Source organism: Sphaeramia orbicularis, chromosome 24 (assembly GCF_902148855.1).
Source record: "Sphaeramia orbicularis chromosome 24, fSphaOr1.1, whole genome shotgun sequence".
In the NCBI taxonomy this organism is placed as follows: domain Eukaryota; kingdom Metazoa; phylum Chordata; class Actinopteri; order Kurtiformes; family Apogonidae; genus Sphaeramia; species Sphaeramia orbicularis.
The window spans coordinates 5,732,577-5,750,753 of NC_043979.1; the positions used below are offsets into that span (position 1 = coordinate 5,732,577).

Consider the following 18,177-nt stretch of genomic DNA (forward strand, 5'->3'; position numbering starts at 1 on the left):
CCAGTCATGTGTATGTCAAATTATATTAAATTCCAATCAATATTTGCTGAGTTATGATGAAAAATGTGTGGCAAATGGGATTTTCAATGTTAAATTGAAATGTCTACAGAGTCCACATTCCACAGTGGATGTGAGCAATTTTGCCCCAGATACAAGATATTGTTAGAAGCTACGGGTGTATGAAATTGGAGGCTAATCGGAGTTGTTTTGAATTTTTTAATGAATTTTTGAAAATTGCTCAGTGATGAGAGATAGGAAAATTGTAGATTTTGTGACCTTGCTGTGACCTTGAACTTTGGCCTACTTGGCCCAAAATTTAATGGGTTGGTCCCAGGGCCTAGGCCTATCTGTGGGTAAAATTTGGTAAAGATGGTTGTAATAGTTTTCCTGTAAAGTTGCTAACAAACAAACAAACAAACAAACACACAAACACACAAAGTGATCACAATACCTCCTGGCGGAGGTAATAAAAGCGTGCTTTTATTTTGAAATGATCTAGGGGAAGTGCGCGTTGTTCTTCCGGTGTTGACGCCAGAGCCGACGGCAGAGTTTGGAACAGTATTGATAATTGGGGTAGTTACGGTAGAACGACTGGAGGATGGATTGGCCGCATCACACAGCTGTACGAGGAGGAGGAAAAGCATCGTGAACCCTGGAGCCTCTGCCTACTTGTATGCGCACATTCACGCGGAGAAATCACTGCCGTTTGTCTCGCGCTCGACTGAAAACAAAGCGAGCCCACCTAAATGCGGATGGTGCGTTCATTGTCGGCTTCGGATGTGTAGGTGGAGACATCCCCGGCTGCCGCACTGATGTTAAAACACACACATACGGCAGCCCGATGTGAAAACTGCCCTCTGGCGCTCTAGTTTGGGTGGATAACTGTTTATCTTTCGACTGCACCGAGGGGGGAGACGATTTTTTTGGGGAAGGGGGGCGGCGAGATGCAGCATTTGGAGGACTGGGAGTGAACGCTTCACCGCTGCTGAGGCTCAACATGGGAGAGGAAAAGCAGGTAAAATAACCAAATACACCTCCGACAGCAAAATGACTGCTTAGTTCTCATATGTGTTCGCTAAATGACTATAAATGAGCTGCGAGTGGGGGCTGTCGTCGTCCACAGACATGGAAACTCTCCATGGACTTCGAATGAATCAGTTTGTCTTCTCAACCATTTTACAGCCATAACAATAGAAGAGTATAGAGAACAACACCGGTTCCAATGGGCTTTAAAACAAACCCTTCAGGAAATAAACGGCTCCATTGGCCTGAATTTCTCATTTAATCGGTGGTGAAGCAGAGGCCTTAAATGTCTTTTTTTATTCTTTGCTTTTTTATTATTGCCATTTTCAGTGCAGATTTGACCTCCAGTCTCGTCTAGAACTTTGTAAATGCCTGATTATTAATATTATATTAATTTGGAACACCACCCTCCACATGCTAGAGAACAGAAAACAGTACTGGATTAAAGAAACCAGAGCCAGAAAATTACAGTACATTGACATAGATTGTTTTCAAAACATAGACCCAGTGTTACTTCTGTCACCCAAATTAATTGTTCTCTCTATTTAACTTTTCTTAACACTTTATAGGGCACTCATAGAAATACTCTGAAATTCTAAATGTTAACCTTAGTGTGGTATTAGAAGACCTAACAACTTTATTACTTTTGTGATTTTTTTTTTTTTTTTTCCATTTATTAAATTGGTATATAGAAAACCAGGGTCAATCAAGTTACCATATTTGGTTCCTTACAGTAAGCGGTAAAAAATTCAACAAAAAACACACGTAAGGTGAAAGTAACATGTGTTTTAGAACATTAGAGCATCCTGTTAAGAGCATTAAAATAACATAAGTGCTGATAAAGACATCTGTTAACATACACATTATCCCTTTGAACATCATTAGGCCTACTCACATTAGTACCATTACTTCACGGTACCTAACAAAGCAGTTACACTCACTTTTCATGCAGAAGTGGACCTTGCAGAACACATTTTGACCTGAGATTGTTGACTCACTGTAACTAGTGCTGTCACTGTCTTGTAATGTGTTTGGAAATTACCAAAAATAGTCACTTGTCTAATAAAGGGTTAAGTGAGTTATCACGATTTATTGTAATATTAGCATCTGTATTTTGGGTTTTTTCAGTGAAAATCAGGTACTTTCCTATATTTAATTTACTGATCATGTAGATGTTCATGGAAAACTCAGATTGCAGTTGAGGGTTATTATATCAAACAGAGAAAACTGAAGGATAAGTGACTTTTTCAGCATAGATATCAATAACTGAATATAAAAACTAGTATCTCCATCCATTGTCATTCATCAATCTCCATGGGTTTTTACTGGCAAATCCATGTAGAAGATTTCCATTTTCACTACAGAGCCTCCAAATGGGTTATATCTGATGACCCTGAATTGATGACAAACTGCATTTTACACCAATTATTTACATGTATTAATAGGATTAGTGGATCAGCGGGCCTCATCAGACACTAGTACCTTTGTTAGTCTGTGTCTACTAATGTAATAAGAAACAGTATAATATTATATTCATCATATTGCTTATTACTGGTCCAAAATTTGTTGGATGCAGTACACTTTTTTGTTGATCCAACCTGGTTTAAAAACCAATGTTGGTTCAGCAGTTTGAAAAGACCAACCAAGTTTAATCTTCTACTAAGAATGTCCCAATCTGATCTATGAATTTGGAAAGTGTAAATAATGACTCCAAATTGAGATAAAAATTTCATAATAAAAAGTCTTAATCGGATCAGTATCGGCAAAACTAATCATATAAAAAAAAATCGGATCGGAAGCAAAAAAGTCCAGACTGGGATATCACTATCTTCTACACCAGACCAGAATGGTGAAGTGGTAAAAATTAAAACTTTCCCAGTCATCAAACTTGAATTATCTGTTCAAACATTTAATCCAAAACCATTACAATTTTTGGGGGAAATGTCACAATATAATCTAATGGTTAAACTGTGGGATAACTTTTTCTAAAATTTTACAGGAGTTTGGAGAGTGTGGGGGTTCATCTCTTGAAGTAAATCTATGTCATCACAGTATACGGACATTCACAAGACGGCAAGATGTTCTGAACTTGGCAGCAAAATGTATTACATCCTTTCCCATGCTAAACTGCACAACAGTCTAAACAGATACAGACTAAATCTATACAGGGACTTTTGTGTGTAGTGTTTAGTGACATCTAGCAGTGAAATTGCAAATTGCAACCAAATGAATACCCCCCTCTCCCCAACAACGTAAAAGGTTTAATGGTTAAATGTTAACTTTATGGTTAACTCGCTTTGTTATCCCCATAGGGAAATTAAACCTTTGCAGTTTACCGATACTAGCTAATACAGAGTGCCTAGCATTAGTATTAGCATTAGCACATAGCACCACTGAAGATGTTGCCATTGAATTAGAACCAGTGCTTGTTTTGTCTGTTCTTGGCTTTTTTGTAAGGGGGTTATTAACTCACTCAGACATTAATGCAGCTGAATGCTAGGTTCCACTATCTATAAAAAGGGCTCATCACAGTAACATATACTCTGAAAGAAAGAAAGAAGGATCCACCGTACATTCTCTCTTTAGAGTGTTGTTGAAATGTTAACGTTATTAGTTTCATAATAGTTAAAACCCTGACATTGCCTTTCACACCATTTTCTGTTTCCCGACTCATACAAAATACTTCCATACATTACAACACTTAGGTAGCTGGTGTTATATTATTTTCTTTTTAACAACAGTATTTGCTAGCTTTCTGTAGTTTGTGATGTTGAAGACCAACCATATCATGCAGCAGTAATATTTTTTCCATAGTAATTTGCCCGTTATTTATTTCAAAGGCCAAACTGACTTTCAAAGAGTGACCATGTTGTGGAGAATTGTTTCTATATTGGCTCAGAATGGATTAGCCTAATTTTTCTTTTCATCCCCCTTCATTTTTATAGCATGTAGCCTTGTGCATCAAGGTGCATTTCTTCCATCCCTTAATATGTTTAAATATGAAGTTAATATCCCCTTAACTAAAAGCCCAGAATGGACAAAACAAACACTGCGTTTAATTATAGTTTAGTTTGTACCAAAATTAAATGCCTTATTGCTTGTGCTTCAGCTCATAATAATCTTTACTGACCTATCATGAGGTTCCAATTTGTACTGCACTCATGAAACTGTCAATACAGATGAGAAGGAGGCAAGAAAACACACTTTTTCACTGCTTTTCCACTGCTGGCATCAGCCGGACTTAAACAGCTCAGTTTGGTGTGGTTGCCATATTTCAACTGCAGGCATGATACAACCTCAGTACTGATGATCATTATAGCAACACAGTGTAAATTATTGTGATGTCATCTTCCGCAGCTGCTAGCCAGGCAGCAATGGAGGGGGATGAACCTTAAAACTGGAAATGGTCATTTCCAATATAAAATGTTAGTATTAAGAGTTTTTTTCAAGACGGCAATATAGTTGTTTGGACTTAAAATCTGTGGTTAATTCCATGGTTAACCAGCACATGTTTAGTGTCACCCACATGGACCTCAGGAAAGGTGGGACTAGAAGCAGTATCTGATTGTCCCAGGTGGAAACATAAAAACAAAACTGTGCCTGGTTAAGTTGGGTAGAGCTAACACCATTGGTGGAAAAGGGACATTTATTTACTTCCATCATTAAATCATTTATAATTATTACCACTAGACCAATCAGGCAAGTGAGATTCTAGTTTTCTATACATGACAGTGGCAGCTAGCCACTATTTTTGTAACTGATTATTCTGTTGGTTATTTTCTTGGATTCAATTACATGATTATTTGAATAGGTGAAAAAAATGGTATAGATGTGGAAAAAAAAAAAAAAGACGTCTGAAAATCACAGACAACTTGTCCTTCACTCCAGAACCAGCTGGAACAACCACATAAACAAAAATAAAAGGATATTTAAAATATCTGTACAGAAATAACAGTATAACATAAGGTATAAAAGTAAGTATAGATATAAACAGCAAGTCCAATCCTATTTACAAACAATATGCGGACTGCAGTTTTTGTGTCTAACAACGAAAGATTGTACTAACATGGAACTTTGTCTTGATCCTAGTGTTATGTGCATCACAAGTGTCCGTGTGAAAAACAACAGTGGAACCAATGTTTAGTAGCAGCGAAATTAAGGAAACAAAGCTTTGATTCAGGAAAATTGTAATCGAATATTGATTAATCTATTGATTAATCGTTTCAGCTCTACTTAAACATTTTACCCACTACGAGAAGGTGTAAGTTCTTACTCGGGCACAAAAAAATTATTTATTTAGGTTTTGACCTGTATTGTTAGTTGACTGACTGGTTGACAGCGTCATTCTTGTCCACATTTCACAGCCTGTCTTGACTTCCATTTTACTCTCAGATTATACACATGCTACAGCTGTTATGCTGGATTTTATACGTTTCCTAACACATGCTGTAACGTAGATACTAGGGGTGCAACGGTACATGTACTGAATGGTATGCCCCTCACGGTTCGATACGAGCCTGTACGTAGTATGGCTCATTTGTCATTTTCAAATGACATTACCAGACAACTCGCATTTATATTAGCGCTTTGCAAGATGACTGATTTATGGAATTAAGGAATCCGGCTCGAGCAGAGCGCGGAGCACAAATCTTCTACTTCCAACTAGGGATGTGACGATATGAAAGTTTCATATCACGGTTATTGTGACCAAAATTATCACGGTTATCATTATTATCGCGGTATTGTTGAAATTGTGCTCAAAATGTTCAAAAAGTACTTATACACACTGAAATAATTTAACCAAGTAGTATTTTGGAAAAAGAAAAAAAACAAATAATATAATTGGCACAATGCACTTTCTCTTGGCAGAAACATTCAAGTGTTAACCCGTAGGGGTCTGAGCCTATTTTGGCCGTTTTTCAATCCTTTTGATTTTGCCTTTATATACTACATAAAGAAATGTTTACTATACCCATGTTTGGTATCTTTTTTTTTTCCAGCACAACTTCATTTGTATCATCTGCCTATTATTTTTTCACTTTAACCTACTATATCAACATAAAAGGCTAGAAAACACCAAAAAATATATAAAATTTGATTTGAAAAATGTATATAATTTATTGCATAAATAACACACAGATGCTTAACGAACCTTTTCAAAGACTTTAAAAGTGAATATTGGTTCCAAATATTAGGTATATAAAATTAAAATTGTAATAAATTAAAACTATACTCAAATATTTGACATAAAAACATCTCTTGACATAGGTGTTTTTTCTGGAAAAGTGTGGTAATCAAACACGGTTATCATGATAAATAGAATTTAAACGGTAATACTGACTGTTGGCAAATTTTACCGCGGTTTATCGTTATACCAGTAATCACTATATCCCTACTTCCAACTACCCTTCTCAATATTAACACTAGTATCCACATTAGTAAAACCTCCTCTGTCATCGCTATGTTTGTTATTATTATTATTATTATTATGGACTTTCTTCTTCTCAAAAAACTTTACTCTTCTTCATGGTATTCAGCCAGCATGATAAGTAAGAAAAGCGCCCTCTGGTGGATTGATTGAGAAATGTTCATTCCCACGTACATGACACATGGAAGTATTAAGGCAGTGATGCATGACAACATTTGAAACGGACGTACCTATTTACCTACGTAAAGTGAACAAAAATTAGCCTTAAAGATCAGCTCCCAGTTACATTTTGGCACACAGTCAGGCTCCAGCCGGCCTCTGCGTCCGAACTGTACCATACCGTGAACCGTTACTCAAGAACCGCAATACGTACCGAACTGTGGCTAACACCATAAGCTAAGTCCTACACCATTTACTAAGCAAAAAGTCTACCCACTGGCAGATCTGAGCACAGAATCTACCAGATGCATTTTCAGTTTTTTATCACCTTTGGTACATCACATAGTGGTGGTGGTTGTTGTTGTTGTTCTTGCAATGACCTAGTAAATCTTTTAGCCTTCACACAGACGTTGGCTGCTTGCCGTCTGTGAGCATTTCATCTTCTAAGTATGTTTAGTTCTTCAAGGTTAGAAAATGTGTCCGAAAAGCTCTCATCGTCCTCCCCCTGCAGTCCTCCATTGCATAATTGCGTTGCTACATATCTGAACAATTTCAAACCTTGAAGTGCTCGATCGTCCATGTTTTTTTTTGTTTTTTTACTGCAGGTTTACTTGATTGCTCGGAGGCTGAAGTGGCTATTTTAACATTTTAGGTCATTGTGCTCCTGAAGCAAAGCAAAGAGACAGTTGTACTTCTTTCCTCTCTGTCGAGGTTAGACCGCTGCACAGAACATCCAGTATTGTGTGATGCGAATGAGGCAGGAAGTAGGCCAAAATTCAGCCACTTTCCTATTTGCTCTAATTCACCAGGTTTTCATAGTGGCAAAGCAGCAGGTAATTGCGCAGACAATGCATTGGCATTACTGTATGAATAAAGCAGCGTGTTCCCAGGCTGCCGGCCTCTTTATCTCCTTACCACAGCATTTTCTCATTTGGCTGTCTTGGTGACATGTGATAACAATATGTTGAAAGACTGTATATCCACGAGTCAAAGCAGTAGCTGTGTGTGTCTTGGCATGGGCAGATATAAAGGCTGACATACATTTTAACAACCTACATTGTGCATGCTGTTGCCTGTAATTGTATTGTACTGATTCGAACGCCCACACAAGAATACAAATTATTGGAAAAAGCTCAGCTTGCGTTTAATGTATCATTTTTAAGTACTATAATTGTTCTCTTTCAAAGCCACCATCATTTTCTAATCTGGCATTTGTGTCTGAGCCACTGTAAATGATATCATGCAGTCTGAAATAACAGTGTCTGATGTTTATACAAGTGATAAGGGCTTTTATTGCACTATTTGACTTGTCCCCAGATGAACATTGGCTGTTGGTTACTGGCAACAGTTGACAAAAGGGTAAACACTTTAGCTTTGTTATTACATTGCAAGAGAAGAAAACAGAAGAGCAGAGATTTTTTTTTGTATGTTTTTTTTAGCAATACTTCCCATTTTCTAAAGGACAAAATCATAATATACACTACACCTTTACCAATCTTAAATGTAAGAGATCTAACTTAATTTGTGTTTGCTGTTATATTATTTTTAAGCGTCTCATAACAGGATGGGAAGAACAACAGGTGCAGCATCTGAATCTTTATCATTCATCTTAGACTGGTTTTAAAGAAGCAAAACTAAAGGGAAGACTTAAATGGGCAGGGTTCACACTCACACATTTATTGTCAACTAACAATGCTCTAATTGAATCTGTCAGGCAATAACGCATCTGAAATCACGGCACAAAGTTGATCGAATTGTGATTAATGTAGGTGAAGGACAGCTAATGATTTGCGTGTTAATTGGATATGACTGCAGCACAAATTTACACTGACGACTTATGTTCTAAACATTCTTCACGTGTCAAAATACCAATAATTCCTCAGAGACAGTTGTTATGTAATTATTGCTTATTCTAGTTCAACCTTTAGAGATGACAGACTGACATTTAATTTATCATGACAGTGCGGTGTTAATTAGAGGAATGTACAATGTACAGCTGAGTGGATTACAGGATCATCTGTAAGATGATATCTTTAATTAGGTTTAGTGTGTTTTAATGAGGCTTTAACTCGTATGCATGGGTTAGCAACCTTTAGGAAAAAAACTGTCTAGAGCTAAAAGATATCTTGATATGCTTTACCTCAAAGTAACGACTGCTTAAGAAGCTCTTTAGGATTAGTTTGTACAGAATATGTCGTGAATAAATCAGAGTTTCTGTGCATTTACAGAACCACAAAGAAATTACAGAACTGTACTAAAGAAAACGGTGTCATTTGTTATTGTGATGTGCTGCAAAAATTGACTGGTAGGCTATATGAAGGCTTTCTTTACAATGGCAAATACAGATGAAATTGAATACCTTCAGTCTCAAAATAAAAGTAGTCTAATTTTACTACTATTCTATTTTTTTATTTTTTTATTTTGATTCATTTGGTGTTTAGTAGGGGTGTGTATTGACAAGAATCTGGCGATTTGTTTCTTCTTCTAAGAGAATATTTTGTGTAAAAATTTAATTATACCAGAAATATGCACAAATACTAAACACATTTTTATCTGTTCAGAACAGGATTTAATACTATATCAAAAAACTTCCCTCTGTAAAAACTAACAATTTTTACAGATAAATAAAAATAAAATTACAAACACAGAACACACACAAATAAATAAATAAAATTATGTTTTACAGACTTTACAGTTTAAGATCCTGTTCAAATGTTTATATTCTATTAGTTGGGAAAAGAATGCACAGTGGATAGTCCCTGAATCGTCCAACATCAGAACATTATTTTAATGCAAGGCACTAACATGTGCATCTCTCAGACAGTAAAAGGTGCTTTTAGGATGATTGAAAAAACCATTATTTAAAAAAAAAACAGTGTTAAATAATAATAAATAAAATATAAACAATAAAGAAAAACAAAAATGAACCTCCGCCATATCTGCATTTGAATAAATACCTAAAAATATTGATACAGTACTTTTTAATATCGATACAGTATTGTAAAATGAAATATCGCGATATATTGCAGAACCGATATTTTCTAACACCCCTACAGTGTAGTCTACTTTTTTACAACTGCATAACATCAGAATGGCTTTGTGACAATAATAGCAAACATAATAGTGTGATTTGTGTGTGTATGTGTGTATATATGTATATGTGTGTGTATATATATATATATATATATATATATATGTATGTATATGTATATGTATATATGTATATATATGTATATATATGTATATATATATATATATATATATCCTTGCATATCACAGTAATGACTTTGCAGTATTTTTTTCATTAGTGTCTTATATTATGTAATACTTGATAATTCACTCTGTTTTTGTGTCCATTCTGCAGCCATAAAGATGCCTTGGTGTTGTGTTGCGCTGGGAAGCCCCACCCCCTCTGCGGCATCATGTTTGGCGTGAGCTCACCTGTGATGATGATGATGCTTGTTCACCCTGGGGAGGAATGGTTCACTCCACTGTTGTTCCCCATCCAGAGGCAGGGGACGTTAACGCCAGTCTCTGCTGCCTGGTTACAGGGCTGCTGAACCTTTCCACAAGGCCACCGATGGAGAGCGTATCCATGGCGAACGCTTCACTCGCCTTCTCCCCGTCGCCCTCGGAGACAAACACACCAACGACGGAGGCACCGCAGGGCACACAAGGGGTGGGCCTGCCTCTGCAGATCTTCTTCTGTTTGGTCATGGTCACCATCCTGCTGGTGGCCCTTCTGGGGAACGTGGTGGTGTGCCTAATGGTTTACCAGAGATCTGCCATGCGCTCCGCTATCAACATCCTCTTAGCGAGCCTGGCGTTTGCAGACATGATGCTGGCCATCCTTAACATGCCCTTCGCTCTGGTGACCGTTGTGACCACCAAATGGATTTTCGGAGACGCATTCTGCCGAGTTTCGGCAATGCTCTTTTGGTTCTTTGTCATGGAGGGTGTGGCTATACTGCTTATAATAAGCATAGATCGTTTTCTTATTATTGTTCAGAAGCAAGATAAGCTGAGTCCACAGAGGGCCAAAGTGCTCATCGTGGTCACATGGGGACTGTCGTTTATTTTCTCATTTCCTTTGGCCGTTGGATCCCCTCTCCTTCAGATCCCCCCCAGAGCCCCCCAGTGTGTGTTTGGCTATAGCATCGAGCCTGGATACCATGCTTACGTACTGATCCTAATGCTAGTTTTCTTCTTCATACCCTTCATGGTCATGTTGTACACGTTCATGGGAATCCTGAATACCATCCGCCACAACGCCATTCGCATCCACAGCCACACAGACAGCATCTGTCTGAGCCAGGCCAGCAAGCTGGGGCTGCTGAGCCTCCAGAGGCCCTTTCAAATGAATATAGACATGAGCTTCAAGACCCGTGCCTTCGCCACCATCCTCATCCTCTTCTCGGTGTTTACAGTGTGCTGGGCGCCCTTCACCGCCTACAGTTTGGTGTCTACCTTTAGCGAAGGATTCTACCACAAAGACAGCTTTTTTCAGATCAGCACATGGGTCCTGTGGTTGTCCTACCTCAAGTCGGCCCTCAACCCGCTCATTTACTACTGGCGGATCAAGAAGTTCCGTGATGCCTGCCTTGATCTGATGCCCAAGTACTTCAAGTTTCTTCCTCAGCTGCCAGGCAACACGAAGAGGCGCATTCAGCCGAGCGCTGTGTATGTGTGTGGAGAGCATCGCTCTGTGGTTTAACCTTTTAACATCCACCAGGTCACTGGCAACTCCTCTAAGATTTAGGGTTAGATTTGAGGTGTGTTTGAAAGCCTCTGGAAATTTGGCCTGAAATAGCGAAAATACACTCATGCAGGGTTTCTATGGTCATGGAAGAAGGCCTGAAAGTGTCACGAAATTAAGCAAAATCCCAGATAAAATTTATAGAATCTCATTTTTAGGCACACCAAGTCATCGACTGTTAGTGAAATTAGCCATTTTGGGATCAAAACAGGACCTATTACCAATAGTGTATAGCTGAAGCTACAGACCATCTTTAAGAAAACAATGTGAAATTCAGACTCCATACTGTACATTCATGAAGGCAGTATTCAAAGTCAAACATCTCAGTGAAATAAATTGAAGTAGTCTAATTTTACTACTATTACTTGTATTATTTATTTTTTATTTTGATTCATTTGGAGTGTAGTCTACTTTTTTACAACTGCATAACATCAGAATGGCTTTGTGACAATTATCTGCACTGATGAGTTTGCATTTTCTCTTTACAAAAAATTCACAAAACAGAAGAGGCCTGTCTGATTTAGAAAAAACACTAAATACATTTTAAAAATTGAACAAATTAGAGGTTGAAGACTTGCTATTTCATTGGTATAAAATGATTAACTAGAAAAACACTCGGAGAGCGCAGACCTCCGCCAAGGCAGATCAGTGCCGCCCCCCCCAATCACCACCAAAATTTAATCATTTGTTCCTTGTGCCAGTATCAACATTTCCTGAAATTTACATCCAAATCCATCCATAACTTTTTGAGTTATCTTGCACACGGACAGACAGACAAACCAACGACGGCAAAAGCATAACCTCCTTGGCGGCGGTAACTACTGAAATCTACCTCTGTTGGGAAAGGTCATAGGAATTGCTTCAGTCCATTGAAAAGCAACTGAAAAGTGGAAATTCTGCAAAGAAAAAATTTGTTATCCCGGTATATGATATACAAATCAAGTGTTATCAAACATCCACAAAAATGACCATTCATAACTACTACAAAATGTATTCTAAAAATAAGTAATTCTGCTAAGTTGATTTCTCAGACTGTGTACTTGTGGTTGGTAATGTTAGCTACATCACCACAGAGGCGACGTGTTAGAAAAATGCCAAAATTACAGAATCTTCACCCTTGTGTCCTCCTCAAATTTGCTACTCTCTGGACACCTTTTGACAAAAATGTACATGTACAAAAACTGCTATGAAATGATCATAAATCAATATTTCTTTTTTTTCCCTTTTTCCATAAATCAACTTTAGCCCTGCTCAAAACTTCCAAATATTCAATCATTTTCAGGATTTTAAATGCCAGTTGCCAGGGGGGTGAGGCATTGATGGTGAATAGTCTTGGATATGTCGAAGATTAGCAAAAAACTGATTAAATTGCATTAGTATTATTATATATTAAATTAAGTTAAATACTCCCTTTGGACACCCTCATGGACAAAAATGCCCCGTTGACTTCTGTTACTATTTATCATATGGAAAATATTTAATTTTGTAGGGTTTTTTTTTTGTAATAAATAGCCAATTATTTAGATAATTACTGATATTTAAAGGGTTAAAATCATACATCATCAGAGAATAAAAGACACACTGCCAAAATGATCACCAAATGAAAAAAAAGTTGAGAAAAATATACAAAACTGCCAGAGGAGGGAATAAAGGTTAAATATAGTGCAATGACAAAGTCTCTTACATATAAAGTGTAGTTTATTTCATTATAACTAGGCAGATAATCCAATAGCAGCTCTTAGGTAGTTAACATGGTTTTGACAATTGACAGGGATTTTAAAAAAATTAATTCTGTGATACATCTCTAGCCTAACCACACTCAATTCAAACCCAGGAGCAGAAAATTTAATAAAATATAAAATTTCCAATACTTTTTGATGTTTAGTATGCAGTGTACATATAGAAGACTATTATGCGTGATTTCCAGAGGCTTGAACTGATGTTAGCTTGTGTTTTAACCACATACTAAACATGTAAACTTGAAGATGTTTCCTTTCAGATGAAGTCTAATCCATGCCTTTCGGCCTCACACTTACTCTCTTCTAACCCTAACCTTAAGTCACAGTTCTATGTAAATGGTGGATGTTAAAACAAAGAACCTATTCTTTTACTCTCCAATACTGTTAAAACTGCATCTTTACAGGAATTACCCTTTTGTCTGGAATTTGTTTTGATGTTTGGTGGTATACTACTTTTTGTTCGAGCAGGTGTTACAGTACGACCAAAAGCTGCATTGCAATGAAAGAATTAAAGGGACACCTTCTGGCACCTGAGCGTAGAGGTTTATAATGTTATCAGGATTTTATTTGTCTAAATAGCGCTGGATATGGCTTGAAAGTTTCCAATACTGGATCAGAAATTGTACCAGTACAGAAACAGATACTTTACTTTTTTTGATACCTTACTCGGACTCCTATAAATATGTTTTCTACAATCTCTTTTTGTCCTTTACCAAAAAAAAAAAAAAAAAGATATGATTTGCATGTGACAGAGTATTCCTAAAGGTTGACCTCTTAGCTATTTCCAATGCTTTCGACTGTATTCCACAGAACTACTTCAACAAATGGATCTTGCTCAGGTATCAGTCCAAGTAAAGAACTTTGGTCTGGTGTTAAGATGTGGTTATGTATCTGCTAAAGCATTAACCCTGTCGCTTTTAAAGTTGTGGGACGCAATTGGAAGCCCAGAAAAAGCTAATATGTGAGCCGTGAGGACAAAATATTGTGTTCACAAGCTCAACAATGAACTCATTAATCAAGAAAATACTAAAATGAACATACTCTAGTGTCAGCTTTTGGCACTTTAGTTATTGCTGCTTTGGTGAAGTCATCAGAGTAGCAACTTTTTCTCTACACGTTTGCAAGATTAGAAGTATGGTGTGACCAATTTGGCCAATTTAAAGCTGTGAATTTTGGCAAAAGTTGAGCCAGGTTTGACCAGCAACAGCCTTTGCCAGCCAACACAGTTTTGTTTTTTTTTGTTTTTTTAAATCTGCTGTCTTTATCCAAATCCAAATATACCACTGCAGTGATCTTTAAAAAGAAGAAAGTACATCTTCCTAAGGTTCAGTCAGTCCAGGTGTCCCAGGAAGCTCCTCAGTCAGTCATGGGATGTCCATTCAGTCATTACATGGGCTGTTACTGGTCTTAAATCTTTAGTCTGACAGGAAAAAATGTGACTTGAAGAATCAGTCCTGACAGGTTTGCTTGATTGTTTCAATCTCAGAGTTCTCGGTATATTATGTCTCGTGGTTAAGTGCTGTAAGGACCAGTTGTCAAAAAGTTATCCATCAAATGGGTGGAAAATCAATCGGACAGTTCCTGGGACTTGATAATTTGGCTTAATTTTTACACAGTGGTGCAAAGTAGCATTGCATCTTCCACCTCCGTCTACAGTCTATAAAGAAACAGGGTGTTTTAAAGTGTTGCCCCTTTGGTTCAGTTTCTTGTGAGATTGTTCGGTTCACTTCTTGGTCAATTGTGTTTTTGGTGGGAATAAATAAAGTTGGTGAAGTGTTCTGAAATATTGCATATTAGCTCAAACATGCATCACACATCTGGTAGTTGGGTAACACCAAAGTCCAGATCCACATCCCTACTCCAAAAAACCTGAGTTTGTTTATGACTGGACTAAGTTGCTTCGGTGGGATTGTTGCTGTTACTGTGTTAACACCTGAACAAATGAACCACATCACAGAGCAGAACTATGGTTTGATTCACATGGATGGAAGTCCCAACACAAGCTACAAAAGGATCAGGAACTATCAAAACAGCCAAGTACACAAGAGTAAAACTGGTGACAAATCTGACCAGACGTCAGTGCCAGATTTTAGTGCTTATTGTATCAGGCACATTCCAGGTGCAGTACCTGGGCATACAGGGTAAACCCAAATGCAGAGCAGCTGCCAAGAGTTGCATTTTCACCTGTTTATGCACCTCCAGTTAATCTCTTGCTTTTTAACTTTATGTTAGAAATCTCATTCTCCGCCTCCATAGTCATTCTGGGCAATACAGAAAAAATGATGTATGAAGTAGTGGACTGAAGGAATCCATTCAAAGGCAGGTGCAGCTGAGTTTAACTGGAGCAGTCGTCTTTTTCTTGCTGCTGAATTGAAGAGTCATGGGGTATACAGCAGTGTGTTTTAGCTGCATAGAAGCTCTTGTACAAGGCATGTAAATTACAAGCTTAAATGAATTCTGAATGTGGTCAGAAAGTGGCCATAACACATTTGATGAACATGTGTATTTCTATTTAAATGTGTTGGATGTGCCTATTGATTAGTCCATTTGCCAGTCAGAATGCTGCTATATCTGGTGAAAATGTGCAATTTCAGTGTACTGTACTGTTGAATGTAATAAAGAAATAGACATTTCTTACCTTGGTAAAATGTCTAAAGTTTTTTTTTTTTTTTTTCTTTACATTTGAGGTTGAGATTATAATGTCCCTGAACATATATGTATGTATGTACCACTTTTGTCATGTTTGTCTCAATGGAGGCAACATCCAAAATAATTTGATGGTCAAGAATTTACAGTTCACATACATTCACATGAAAGTGCTTTGGTTGGGGTTAGGAAGACAAGTGATGGGGTCATTTCTCACCCAAAAAAAGTACTGCCACTGTGTAGAAAAGTTAAGTTGATGGCTGCTTCTATGAAACTGGGTACATTTTGATGACATTTTGGCGGCTGCTTCCTGGTGCGGATGGCTCCCTGAGACAGCGCCTCCTCTTTTACTTTTACTTTTTCGCTCTGGTCTACCCGTGCTCAGTCTTTTTAAGTATGTGTGAGCTTGCGGGTTTGCATATGTGTTTGTGGGTGGGTGGGTGGGTGGGGGGTGGTACTGATTTTTAAACTGATATGTAAAGCACTTTGTGCTACAGTCTCTATGTATGAAAAGTGCTATATAAATAAAGATTATTATTATTATTATTTATACTTACCACTTTGCCAGCTTTTTAGATCCAATAATAAAAAGAAATTTAAACATATTTCCCCCCAGGATGTACCTAATGTTGACCTCGGATACATGCAAAAAAAAAAAAAAAATTATACTCTTGCTCTGAGCCATCCCATAATTATGAATTTTTTTAATCAAATGTTTGGGCCAAAAACACAACCAAAACTGGGGCATGAAAAACTACCTTGGTGTCAGTGCATTTTATCTTGAAAACATGTATGTATGTATGTATGTATGTATGTATATATATATATATATATATATATATATATATATATATATATATATATATATATATATATATATAGTGTTATTATGTAGCGCTATAAATAAAGACACTGTTAAATTGGATGATACTAGTGGTTTTTCTAATCCAGACATGTGGGTTTTTCATGAACCGGCAGTTTCATTCCAGGTTTTGTATGTAACCCATTGTGTCCACTTAAGTTACACGCAGAACCTGCCCAGTTAAACACATATAAATCGCGAATGATCTTGCAACCGCGGCAATTTTTGTGAGACACTCTGCCTTGCATAATTTGTTCAATTCCCAAAATGAACCTGCGAGAGAATAAAGAGATATTCAAAAAATAGTAGCGCATAATTTTCATGTCCTTTTTACCGTGTTACATGCAGATTTTTGTATTAAATGTCATGTAAAATAATATAAAAATATGTTTTATCTGAAAAATAGTTTCTCTCTTATCTCAGTAAGTATTTATTTTTAAAATAAACCCAAAGTGCTTCCAAACTTGCTTCATAACATTAGTCTACATCTGGTTTGAATTTTGGCCCCTCTGTCCTGTTTTAGGGACCAGTTTCATAGAAGCACCCTGATACAAATGAGCATAATTTCCAAGGCCCACTTGGTAAAGCACTATTTTGTGTTCTGAAACATAAAAATTGTAGCTGTGGAGGCAAAAATACACTCACTTTCTAACAGTTGCTTGTCTATGTGGTGTCCATACAATAGTCAGTTTAGCCAAATTCCAAATGTCTATTCATTGCTTTTCCATTGACCTGTCTACATAGTTGATAGTTCAATTATTTAGATTTTTATTTATTTATTATTGTATTTATTATTATTGATTTATTTTAGCTTTAAAGTAACATTACTTGTATTTACTGTGTGAAGAGGTTATTTCTCTGTTATTAGACGATGGCGAATCCTTTAAGTATTTATTTCATTATGTGAGAAGCAGGTTTTGGATTGAACTCTTTCAAATCCCCATAAAACCACAAGCAGAATGTTCTTTGGGTTTGTTTATTTCCATGTTTACTGTAAAAACTTTAAATGTTTAGGCTGTTCTGATTGGTCAACACCACATCTGGAACAGACAGTGTCAGCTGGAAAGGTCTGCTGTTACATTGTTTGCTCTTAAAGCTATATACGACTCATTTCCTACCACACAACTGACTCATTAATTATCTCATAATTAAACCCTTAAAGAGTTGAACAGCAAGCAGTAGAACAAGCTGAAGTAGGTAAATGCCAATATGTGTTTTTGTGCTGTTTAATTAAGACACAGGTGTATTAAAGAGATATATTAATTGTATTAGCATGCTAGCAGTATTAACACACTTTATTATTTTACCCTGTTACATACAAAATAGGAATAATTGAGTTGTCAGACACATTTCTGTTTTCATTTCTATACATATCAGTCACCACCATTTCATGACAACACAGAAAATTACTTTATTCCAACTTTATGGGGAGCAGTGTATTAACAGTCACTGGATCACAGCAGAGTAAAGAATTTTTCTGACATAGTTGCTCAGTTGTTGTATAGGTCATGTGTCATGTGAGATCATACTGTCTTGGACAAAATGTTTGGCTGTGACAGATTTT

The 18,177-nt window shown here is 36.9% G+C and overlaps 1 protein-coding gene across 1 annotated transcript; it reads left to right on the forward strand.

Annotated features, from left to right (window-relative positions):
• The first annotated feature begins 544 nt into the window (after positions 1-544).
• Positions 545-15,378, forward strand: gpr63 (G protein-coupled receptor 63). The gene is made up of 2 exons (XM_030127964.1): positions 545-1,015; positions 9,975-15,378. The coding sequence occupies exon 2, from the start codon at positions 10,089-10,091 to the stop codon at positions 11,322-11,324; it is 1,236 nt and encodes a 411-aa protein (XP_029983824.1). The 5' UTR covers positions 545-1,015; positions 9,975-10,088; the 3' UTR covers positions 11,325-15,378.
• Positions 15,379-18,177: the final 2,799 nt, after the last annotated feature.